Source organism: Protopterus annectens, chromosome 1.part1 (genome assembly GCF_019279795.1).
Source record: "Protopterus annectens isolate FY-2018-M chromosome 1.part1, PAN1.0, whole genome shotgun sequence".
NCBI classification, from domain to species: Eukaryota; Metazoa; Chordata; order Ceratodontiformes; family Protopteridae; genus Protopterus; species Protopterus annectens.
This window is the reverse complement of record NC_056726.1, coordinates 1205529364-1205541994: the sequence shown is the minus strand read 5'-3', so window position 1 is coordinate 1205541994 and position 12631 is coordinate 1205529364. Positions and strand designations below refer to the sequence as shown.

Genomic DNA, 12631 nt, shown 5'->3' with positions numbered 1-12631 from the left:
TATGTACAGAATGGATGGGGAAATAAATATAAACCCCTATTAGGTTCCTATAAATTGGACAAGCAGGAGGGGACACACATTGTACCATCCGGTAGGGTTTGCATACTTATGTACACGCCGAACACGTACATTATTAAGGACATCTTAGACAGATATTGGAGGACACTTATGGTTATGGGTATGGAACATATACTGGGTGTGCAACCCAGATGTGTTTAGAAGACTGCCCCAAATATGAAAAAGTTACTGGAAAGAGGTAGTAACAATACACTAACACATGAGACTGGCAAGGGTACAGTTAGATGTGGCAATTGTAAACAATGCAAATATATCAATTTGAATAGAACTATCAAATTGGATGACATTTGCCATACCACCATCACTTGTAGGAAAGGTAATTGCAAAACGAAGCAGGTTGTTTACCTGGCTGTCTGTATCAAATGCAACGCACATTATATAGGCAAAACTGAGAGACAGCTAAACCGACGTATTTTATGAACACCTCTATAAAATAGGTAAACAAGATTCCAAAAATGCACTATACAGACATATATTGGAGAAGGGAGATGACTATTGTTTCCTATTTTCTATCATTGAACAGGTGGAGATCACCCCCTTTGGAGGTGACTGGAAAATGAGATTGTCTTTGTGTGAGAGTAAATGGCAGATCCTAACAGATTCTACGAGACCACCTGGTCTCAATGATTTTATCAGCATTAAACCTTTTTTAGCTTTAGAATAAAGAATAGGATTACATATCCCATGGTTCAGAGGTGCTTCAACAGCATTTTGTACTACACTCCTTACTATATTTTTATAATAACATTTTTAATTAATTAATAATCACGTGGTATATGACATGGGCATATACATTGTCACGTTTTATATTATTTATTTTATACCTTTATATACTTTTATAAGTAGTTCATTTAGATGACACAGCATCAGTATGGTGCATTTAGATAGTAGAATAGTTTTTAACATTTATATTATCAGCTGTCATATTTTCACATACACTTATACTATTGTATGTATGTAATTCATTTCAGCATTAGTGTTTTATAAGTACGCGAACAGAACAGAGTCTATGTGAAGAATGGCCATGTTTCTTTAAATATTTTGGCGGTTTTTTCCTATCAATTACTTCAATTATTCTATTATATTATTGTAGTAATATGTGTATATATATCATAAGCTTTTTTATTTAATTGTTCTGATGAAGACTGGGATACAGTCGAAAGCGCTTAACCTGGAATTGTGTGTGTTTTTTATTAAACTTTTGGTGAATACTGTCCTGGTGTACGAGCAGTTTCCATATTCTTCCATCCTTCTGTTCCTGAGTTGTTGCTGCTGGAAATCGTAGTGGGATTATCCAGTAACAAGTTTATTATAAAGCACGTAAATGAAAAAGAATATTGAATACTATAAGGCTTTTTTCTGGTAAACACGGTATCCTTAGTAGTTTTGTCTCTGGTTTGCATGTCACTAGAAGACAATTTGATAAACAGAAAAGGCTTAGATAAAGTGTTTACTAAAAGCATTCAAGTGTTTTCTCAGCTGAGAAAGCTATAGAGACAGACAAAATCAAATAGCACTTACTAACAGCACAGGCTGTACTATGCATCTTAGCATGACTAACCTTTCTTTTCAGTTAACTCTAGCCAGTCTGTGTGACTATCAACTTAAAACTTTTGTTCTTATTATGAAGCAAAAACTTCAATATTTGAAGATGTACACAGTTTTGTGTGTTATTATTAAATTAATAGGTTTTAGGGTGGTTTTGGGGTAGGGGTTGTTTGTTCTGCTTGAGGGCTTTCAGTAAGATGTGGCATAGGCTCAATTGGATACGACAAGAAATAACTGTATAGAACATCAACCTGCTGAACAGTATATGCATGTAACATAAAAGATGAAGCTAGACATTTAACAAAAAAGCAGTTATACATAAAAGATGGTAATAATAACTATATAAGAAAATAGTGCTTTCTGTAATGTCTTTCAATCTGAATGGTCTTAACAGATAAACATAAAAAGAAAGAGTAGTGAACTATTTTAAAAAATGTACAGTGGAAATAGCTATGCTACAGGAGACACTCCTGGAAAGAACTGAATGTGTGAATTGGATAAAGAAAGGTTTTCAGGATGGTTATTCAGTGGAATATCTGGGGCAAAGGAAAAGAGAAGTACTTATATTAATTGCAAGAGGAGCTCCAATAGTGATAAAAAGAGGAGAAAAAAGATAATAATGGAAGACAAAGTACTAAGTGGCTACTAGCTAGGGAGGAGGATTACACTGGCATGCATTTACATTCCAACTAAAACGGCTATAATGGAGCTTAAGAAAATTCTGGGAGAAATAATAGTTTTCAGCAAGGAATATTACTTATAGGTAGAGATTAGAATTTGGTTTGCAACAGTGAAAATGTGTCTGAGGGGCCTAAAAGGAAAATATAACAAAGAAGGGTAGATTTTTGAAGAATTATATGAAAATGTTTGGCATGCAAGATGTGAATTCAGTACCAGGAGTTTGGAGTGAATTTACATATTATTCTCCAAGATACAAAAACTGGGTTCGGCTAGATAGAATTTATATCTCACAGGAATATGTGCATTTAACTGAAGGTCTTGAAGTGCACCCAATAACTGTTTCAGATAATGGGCTAATAATAACTAAAATAAAAATGCAAGGTAATGAAATAAAAATGAGACACAGGTGCAATCAGTTGAAAAAAAGGGACATTTAAGGAATGGGTATTGGAATTAATTCAGGAGCTACTACATAAGACATAAATTTCTTCTGAAAATATAGCTAGGGAGTGGGATAAAATTAAAGTGAAGTTTAAAGCTAGGGTGGAAATAAAGGAAATGGAAATATGGCTAAGAAGTAGTAAGGTAAATAATAGAGGAATTGACAAATGTTAAAGTATTGCAAAGTAGGGGGAATCTCTCAGAACAAGAAAAGGAGCAACTACAGAATGCTAAACAGAAAATAAGGGATTACCTCGATAACATGCACAAGTTTAGAAAGACTGCTGTTAAGCACCTGTTTTTTGGTAATAATTCTAGATCACAAAAACTGTTAGTACAATGACTCAGGCAACAAAAAATAGAAAGGGTTCTCACCAAGCTTAGGAAGCCTATAAAAAGGAAGACGACAAGAGATCCTGTAGAAGTATTAGAATTATTTTGAAAATTTTATGAAAGTTTGTATAAAGTAGAGAAATATGGAAATCAAGAAAAAGGTACAAATAGGAATGTTTATGGAGAATTAAATATGCCAAGGTTAGAGGTAGATGAGGCTCAATTACTAACAGTTAGGATAGGAAGAGATGAGATAAAAATGGCTATGTATAACCAATCTACAGGAAAGTCCCCAGAAATAGATGGCATTCCTGTGGAAGTCTGGAAGCTAGGAGAGAAAAAAATGACAAAGATCTGGAAGGTTTCGTTTTACAGTATTTAAGAGGAGGAGAAATACCAACATCCTGGAAGAAGGCGGTGGTAATGGTAATACCTAAAGAGGGTAAAGATCCATCAGATCCAACTTTATACAGGCCCATATCAATACTAAGCCATGATTATAAAGTGTTTATGTCTATAATGACTAAAAGAATGGCAAAAGTGATACCAAAATTAATAGATATGGATCAGTGTGGTTTTATGGAGGGGAGGCAAACATTTGACAATATTAACAGAACACTGATGATCCAGAGGGAACCAGAATGTAAGAAAATACCACCTGAATCTGTCCAACACCCTGGACTCTCTGTTATAGGGATGGACAGAGGAGCTCTGCCAGCTCCTTCTTTGTGGCTGCTGCCACAACCATGGTATCAATAGGAACCCCCTTGCTCCAGTTTGGCTTGTCCTTAGGGTGGGTAAGGAACTTATCAGGATGATGGGTAATGGGTTCTACAGTACCTGCTTCCTTCCAAACTCAGCGAGAGACTAGATTTATAAGCTCATCAACAAGGGGAGTCTTCCAAGATGTAGATGGGCTGGGCCAAAAAGCTTCCAGGAACACTGACTCCTAGGAAAGACATATGGAGCACCATCCACTTTTCTGCTTGAGAATTTCTAAGAAGTTTCTGAAGGAGATGTCATCCAGTGGAGAGATGGAGGACTCTTCCCATAGACTGAAGTCAGTGTCTTTGTTGAGAGACTCCTGAGAGAAGTCCATGTGTCTCCTCTTGCATGTTCTCTTATGGGGAGCCTCCTCAATGGGATGGTCTGGGGAGGTGTCCAAAGACAGGAGAAAGACTTTGAGGGAGACTGTCTGGATGCTTGATGGGGCTGGATGTTTCTGTATGACAGGCCTGAAAGTATCAGAGCTCGTACCTGATGGTGGCAGGGTTGTAGGATCCGAAGAAAATGGAGTAGTTGTGTCTCTCGGATGACAGAAGAACTTCTACACCATCATAAAAGCAGAAGAACAGGGAGAAGCTGTAGCTGGCTGAATCAAAGACAAAGCTCCAGATGCCACCATGACCAGACCCTGCCCGAATCCATGCCTCAAAGGTGAAGTTGGACTCAAGCTCTCCAGTGTAGAAGTCCCAAGGGGCAGGGACAGCTCTGACAATCTCGGAGTGGAATCCAGCCCCCCCCCCCGTATCTAGCACTGATGCTTCGGTTCCAAGATTTATCCTGGTTCATGGGAATCAGTGCTGAACAAGTCAGGGAAGCATTTGGAGTCAAAGACCTAGCTGTCTTCGGATGTGATGCGAACACTCTTGGGATTTCTCAGATCCGAAGGCTCCGAAATCTCTGGATGGATTGGATAAGGAGACATCACAGTATGTGAAGCAGAGGGGAAGCTCACAGATTCAATGGGAGATGAAGCTGGGATAATTCCCATTTGAATCTGAGCTCTGAGGAACTTCCTCATCATCCTGGCATTTTGGCTTTGGAAAGGCTCATGGAGGACCTGATGGAGAAAGTGGAAGATTGGGGGCCAAGACATTTTCCTTGCGGTCTCTTGAAGAAAGGGAGAATGGAGCCAAGGAGAGAGAGGCTCCAGAAACAACCCTGGGGACAGGGTCCTTGGAGACTTGGAATGGGAAGGTGTCGCTTCCAAGGATGCCAAATCTGACTGTTTTCACTTCATCTCCAGGGATCTCGGATACGATTTCTTTTGGACTTTAGCAGCAGACTCCAAAGAAGGAGATGACTTAGGAGAGTGGGTTGAAGACCACTTTCATGACTCCAGCACCTTTGAAGACGCCTTAGGTGTTTCTGCAGGGGGTTGAGCAACTGGAACAAGAGAAGAGGAAGAAGAAGAAGCTTGTTAAACAGTCGCTAAGGACCCTGAAATTAAATCCTGTGCAAATGGAGCAGTCTGTATTTAAGTGTGAAGCACCCAGATAATGGAAACACTCTCTGTGGGCATCAGAATTAGGGATGTTGTGCCCACATGAAGAGCATTTCTTAAAACCAGTGTATTTATCAGCCATAACCATAAGAAAAATGGAAATTGTAAAGAGAAAAGCAACTTTTTTTTTTAAACAACCAACAATGGTAGGGTAAAGAGGTTACCTTCTAATGGGTAGAAAGAAAGAAAGATAGAAGAAGGGAGAAAGAAAAGTACCAACAATGGTACTGAAAGCTAACCTAGGTAGAAAATGAAAGAAATTGAAAGGAAAGCTAAGATTTAACCCTAACACGATAGAAACTCGTGAAAACTAGGTAAGTGAGGAAGAGGTGATAAGAAAATGTAAGAATATAAGAAAAAGGCACGGAAACTGCACTCAGTGAAATAGAAAATACACCCCAAAGCCCTGCGAGAAGGATCTGCATCTGTAGCAATACGGTGGCAAATGAAATATGATGTATTACAGGAAGACTGGAGCATTATGGGTAAAGGGAGGAGCTCGAACGTTGTACCAGAGTGTCTAGTAAATTAGGCTGAGTTGGATCACAGGTCAGATCCAATACCCGACAGTCCAGGAATGAATGAAAAGGACATCAGGTCTGTTGCGTTTTCCCTAAGGCTGAGTGAAATCGGTGCAATGGCATTAGCGCTCTACCCCAGTTAACAAATTCAAAATAAAATTACATGTAGCCATGCCGTTCCTAAATATATGTGAAACTAATAAAGGAGTCCAAAAAATAGGTGGTGTCATTATGAACACATTCATCCAATGTAGGGTCTTGTTTACTTGTTTTCTAATATCACTAAAGAAGAATTCAAATTATCTTGGGCTTTAGAGGTTAGCCTAAGTTCATTGGCTCTTTAAAAGGACCTGATAATGTTCTTCATTTTTTTTTTGTAAAGCTTTTGATATTATCATTAAGAAGAGAAGGGTTGGCTCTACTAAGAGCTTCTTTTGTTGTACAGTTTACTTATGGTACCAGACCAAAGGGGTGGTTTGTTTCTGAATTTACTTTGACACTTGGTTCTTGTAGGGATTGTTAGCTCCAAGCATTTTTCTAAATGAGTGTAGAATTCCTTAGGGAAGCTTGCTGCTTTACTGAGGTCAGGGGAGGTACAGTTATAAATTAATTTTGATATTTCATCACAGAGAAGGTTGAAATTAGCATGCATGTAGTCCTTAAACTCAGAAAGGTTTACTGTAGGAGCTTTTGTGAGTATAAGGAAGGTCAAAATTTTATAAACAAACTTCACTGAGGAAGGAGATACCCGAGTAGCAGTACAAGATATGGTAATATCTGTAAGAGTCAGGTAAAGAATACTGTATCCACTAGTAGGTTTGTTTACCAACTGCTCAATGGATTTTTGTTAATTAAATCTAGGAATTTTTGGGTATATCACACTGGAAGTATGGGTGGAGTTTACTGAAGGGTAGTTAAAGTTAACAAAAATAAGAGAGTTTTTGCTAATATAGAGAACATTTAGAACACTGAGGAATAGCACATGGTCATCAGGGGACACAAGACATTCTATAACAAGTCATTAGTTGATAATTACTTCTATCTATAGTGATCTATGGATCAATGAATTCAATTTGTGAGCCACTAGAGATCTGCTTGGAGGTAATATATTCCTTGATAAATATGAATTCTACACCACAGTTACCACTGGGTCTGAAGGCATGTAAACCTCAAAACCGCAGTACAGAGGGAATTCCCTCTTTACATGTAAACCAAGTTTCAATAATTATGCAGAAATGGATGTTTTCCAAATGCAGGAATGTTTCAAGACCACACAATTTATTGTTTACACTTCTTGTATTGAGGACAGCAACATTAATGTGATCAGTTTAGGGCATGATGTGCTAGATAACTGGAATGTCCATCAACTCCATTTGTGAGTTATTTTTTCGGATTTCTCTACTGATGGTACCTACCTTGACAGGAAGCTTCACAACAAGGGATGGAAAGATAACCATGAACGTTGAAGGTATGAGGCAGCATAAATGGGGAAAATTCATACATGGTGAGGCCTCATAGAAGTTTGCAGATTATTCTGAACATAAATAAAGGTTCAGGAAAGTATTTATGACAGATGCATCTTTTAAAGGTTTGAGATTTTCCTTTGTAGAGTCATGAAGAGACAGACAGCTAGTCATGGCCATAAGACTTGAAATTGTTAAGCATGTTTGAATTCTGAAAAACACCCTAGGATCACCAGAAATAGGAAATGTTGGATATATGGGGTGAGGCTGGCACTGGCCAATAAATGGAGAAAATCCTAAGGAGAAATGAGACTGACCAGTGTGGCTAAAGTCGGTAAGAAAACGGGAGGAGGTTTTACTGTCTACTTTTTCCAGGCAACAGGTGTGGGGGGGGGGGATCTACTAATACAGGTTGGCCAATGTTTTGTAAGTTCTGTCAAAGGAAAGGAGCATCTCTACTGGCAAGGTAAGTAAGAGAGATCCTCATGAAGCTCTGTGGTAATCCCATGTTCTTGTTAAGGTGAAGATCTGTGATAATCCCATGCTCTTGTTAAGGTATCATTCATATGCTTTTGATTTGTTTTTAAAGAAGTACTATATACTGTGTATGATGGCAGGGGTACCCTTCAAAACAACGAATTACCATAATGTTGACTTGCATAACAACAAGACAACGTCACCGAAAATTTAAATGAGCAAACTCCTGGAATGGCATATTTCAACTAACCACTTGCCACCATGGTGAACTTTGCCCTTTTCTCCACTGTAGTGCGATCTCAGACTTGGTATATTTATTTAGCGGGTTGGGGGGGGGTGCAGTCCCCACATGGGGGGTTGAGGGGGTGAAGCCCCCACTTTGGTGAGTTTATTATGTTTCAATTTGTGTTTTACTTATTGGTGGTCAAGTGGTTAGTTTCCTGGAGGTGAAATACACCATTCCAGGAGTTCGTTCATTTAAATTTTCAGCGACATCGTTTCACTGTTATGTGACTTGATGTTATGATAATTTGTTGTTTTGACATAGATCCAATGGCAAAAGTTCTTTCCTGAGGGAGGCGGAGTAAGGTGTGTTGAGCAAGAGGTAAAAGGTGCACCTGACTTAGGGACCAGTACATGGCTTTGTTAGGGTATTACAGGTGATGCCTCAGAAAATGACCTGACTGGTGGGGGATGAAACTGCAAGCACAAGGTGAGTTTTGAGCTGCAATCCTCCTGTCCCACCACAGATTAAGACAACAGGGGTGGGGCAGTCTTAAATAGTGTACCTAATCTTGTAAGGCAGGTTGCATAGAAGGGGACTTAAAAGTTTAATGTGGAAAAAAAATAGTAAGAGGAAGCAGCTTTCTGCAACTTGTCCTCTGTGCAGTAGGTAGACTGCCAGATCGCACTCTGACAACAGAAGGTATCACTCTGAGTTTTAATTTCTCTCCTGTTTTTGTTTGGATGTGCTGTTTATGCTTTACACGTTTGGACTTTTTGTACATATGAATGTGCTCTATTTAACAGCTCTAGTGGCATAGAGGAATAAACCCTGGGACCGTGATGCAAATAATGGCCTAGGGGTGGGAATCTGTTGACTAAGTCACTGTCTGGTAGTGGCCCTTGTAGCGAGTATGCAGAAATGGATATCTGCATGGGGAAGTCACTGTTAGCCTCCGTGATGATCTCACATTCCCCAGCTTAGACATTGGGTTAGTGTCAATACAAATGCCCTCAGAGCCAGGATACTAGCAAAGGCACAAGCAAACCTCTTGGCTGCTTGATTGATGCTCCTCTTGACAGCTCTTGTCCCATTGTTCTAGCTCTCCCACCAAACAGGAATGAATGGGTTTAAGTCCAGTAAAGGGAGGGTTGATGGTCAACAGGCATATGGGCAAAAAGAGCACAGACAAAGAAAAACATGTAAATGTTTTCCATTACCCAATACATTTAAAACAAAAAGAACTTCCAATCAAAAGATAAGGCAAGGAAAAAAATGGGTACACAGGTGAAGGCTTCACAGTGTAAAATACTTCTTCTATTCTTATGACTTTTGGCTTATCCACTACTGGGCATACTGGACCTGACATCTCATCTCTTAACCTCTAAAATAATTTGACATGACTCTGGCGTAGGTCCAATGAATGTAGTCACAACTAAATATTTTTGTACTTTCTGTCCATGCTATCTGTTGATTATTAGTCCTCTCCTAGAAAAATGACCCATCTGCTTCTCCATTACCAGGCTGACAGTTCACAAAGCCACCAGGGCGGTTTGAAATGTTTTCCTTTATTCCCATCACCCCATGCATATACCCAGCAACACTGCCAAAAGGGGCAGTGGTATGGGCTGCTTTTGCTGGATATCCTTCACTTCTGCAAGGGATGCTGCCAGCAAGCAGTCCTACCCCTTTCCCAGAAAAGTAGTAAGTGGTTTCTCCAGTCTCCACATGGAAATCTCACTTCACTGTGCATCCATTAAGCACTCACAACACTCCTACAACCCTGGCAGTGGTGATCAGGCTGATACCTTTCACTAATCCCCCTCCTTGCTCAACTCCAGTACCAGGGCTTCTAACTGAACCCAGGTCACCTGGATCTCAGTAAGGGCTCCACCCTCCACCCCTCTATGACACAGAGCTGGGCTAAGCTGGGCTAAGTTTAGCAGACTTAACTTTTGAAGTTTGTAGCATTAAAAAGGGAGATTGCTCTTTAAGTCCTTTGCTAACTGACTTTTAATCACTGTTTTGAAAGCTGTCAGAGAAGGAGATTTGCTGAACTCATAAAGGGCTCCCCCTTTCCCCCAAAATCTGACACTGGTTCTTTAACTTTTTGTCAATTTTCTCTCAATGTTTCCTTTCCTTCCTTCCTCTTTTCCGTTCAATCTTTTCTCTTTCTCAATCTTATCTAACTTTTCTAATTTCTTATTCTTAGAAACCTTTTTTTTCAAATTTTCACAAGGAATTTCAAGCATTTCTCAGATAAGATGCACGGTTTTTAGTTACATATTTGGTAGCCTTGTTAAATGTTAAAAATAATTTACAATAACCAAATTTGTGATCTTGCCCTAAACAGAACAAGCACTGACTATGGTAATCTTTATGTAATATCTGCATACCGCAGGCAGAACTAATAATTGACTTAGAATAGAAAACATGATCCTATCTGAAATATCTATGTGATTTGATTCCTGGCTTTACTGAACTGCAGAAACTAAGATTTAAATCTTTGGAGAAAAAAGTCAAATTGTTTCTACGAGGAGTCACTATGCAGATGAAACTTTTCTGGTACAAACCATGGGACCAGCAATACTTAGATAGTGAAAAAACTGGAGGAACACACGAAAATGTATCACATATAAGCCACACAAGTCTTGTGCTGCTTGCATCAGCACCTTTACACACACACACACACACACACACACACACACACACACACACACACACACACACACACACACACACACGCACACACACACACGCACACAAACAAAAAAAAAACCCTTTACACACGCATGCACACGCAAGAACAACACATACATCTGAAGGGAAGATAAGTTACTACTGAAAAAAATCTGATCAGGACATGGGCTACAGAAGTTGCGAAAATGTAATGATTTACTATTACAGTGACCCATGCCAAAGAATATATCATATTTGTCTACCGTCTCCCAGCTTTTTGTGGACAACTTCTTGGATATGTTTTATCATGACAAAAATCCTTTTTCTGAATCATACTAAAAGAATCTTCACTTCTATTTATTTCATTAACTGCGAGGACTAGTGACAATGAAGGTGACACATCATCTTCAGACCTTTTCAAATGGGCCAGATGTAGGAGCAGTGCCTGAACATGGAAAGAATGTGAAACTTCTCTCTAAGAAAGTTACTGTCTCACAAAATGTCATGCTAGATTAGACAAAGTGCAAATAACTGAAAAAAACACAATTCTGATAATTTTAATAGTCAATATATTATAAAAATATGACAGACTAAAGTAACATTTGAAAAGGATAAAGTGACAACAAGCTTAGCAGCAAAAGCTAAGTTAACACACAGCTGAATTAGATGATCATGTGTTTCCACTCATAAGGCAAGTTGAGTTTTACAACAGTTCACTTTGTATGGTAACTCATGGAAATATGTTTTCCTTATTGCACTAAGTTAACAAACCATAAGTGAGCAAATAAGAAAATAAAAAGGCACCACAGAAATTGATGTGGATTTTGCAGAAGAGTATGAAAACAAACTGTTGAAACAGGCACTGTGAGTCAGTAAACTAAGAAAGTTTAAGTGTGATTACTACAATGATCAGTGAATTGTGAAAGTTACTCTTATACATTTAAATAATATTTTTAGGGAGGAGGGCATCACCACTGCTTATATATGCTAACTCCAAGATTGCTGTACCTCAGAGTTAGTATATATAAGGGGAATACTCTAATAAGTACAGCAAACAGGAATGCTACAAGTTAAGCCATTTCAGATTTTTTTCCTGATGCTGCATTTAAACTCTTACAGTTTAGAGAATCAAAGTTATGGTCCTCAAAGATACAAGAGGAGCCTGCTCTGAAACATTTGCAATTTGTATCCAGCTAGTAAAATAAAGAATGAATGAAAAACATTGACACTACACAGATCCTGTATAATTAAAATCATACTTATTCACACACCTTTATTGCTAACAGACAGAAAGAAAACTAAGAAACTGTAGACTTACTCTTGAGGTGCTCCCCTGCTCCAACCAACAACTGATAGAAGGCATGGAAGGTCCTCTCATCCTTTGCCTGCCGAACAGCTCTGGACTTTTCCAACAGATCTGGTCAGTAAAGTAAAGGAATTTAAAGACAAGCCCTGAGATATACAAACAATATGTGAGCAAGTACTACCTTTAGTTTCCTGCACAAAAGATGTTACTGAACCATTGAGATCAGTTAATATGTACCTTTCTTTTAACTTTCTTGAAGACCAATTCACACAGTGTTTTTTATTTAACTCTGTGTTGAGTATCGATGATAGTAGCTGCACATTTTCAGTTCATATAGTGTTTAGCATAATTACTATGCTATTCATTCTAATTATTAAACAATATATAGCTGCTGTGCATATACCTTTTAATTACATACAAGATTCTTCATATGTTTAGTATAATAAAACAGGCTATCAGTTGATAAGCAATGAAGTACCTGTAACACTAAAAGATGGATGATATGTTAAGGTAATGTAAAGCTTTTTTCTGCAACTTATAGTCTATTATGCAATGCCATATAAACTAGTATTTGTGGTTTGTGTAAGAGATGAC

General features: G+C 38.4%; 1 protein-coding gene across 4 annotated transcripts in view; it reads right to left on the bottom strand.

Moving 5' to 3' along the window:
• The window catches only part of LOC122809252 (myosin-10-like), a 3714157-nt gene that overhangs the window by 2320560 nt on the left and 1380966 nt on the right, over positions 1-12631 (bottom strand). For all 4 annotated transcript variants that reach the window (XM_044080584.1, XM_044080595.1, XM_044080606.1 and 1 more), the window contains one exon: positions 12050-12148. In XM_044080584.1, the coding sequence (XP_043936519.1) occupies positions 12050-12148 (99 nt within the window). The remainder of the gene's footprint in view (positions 1-12049; positions 12149-12631) is intronic.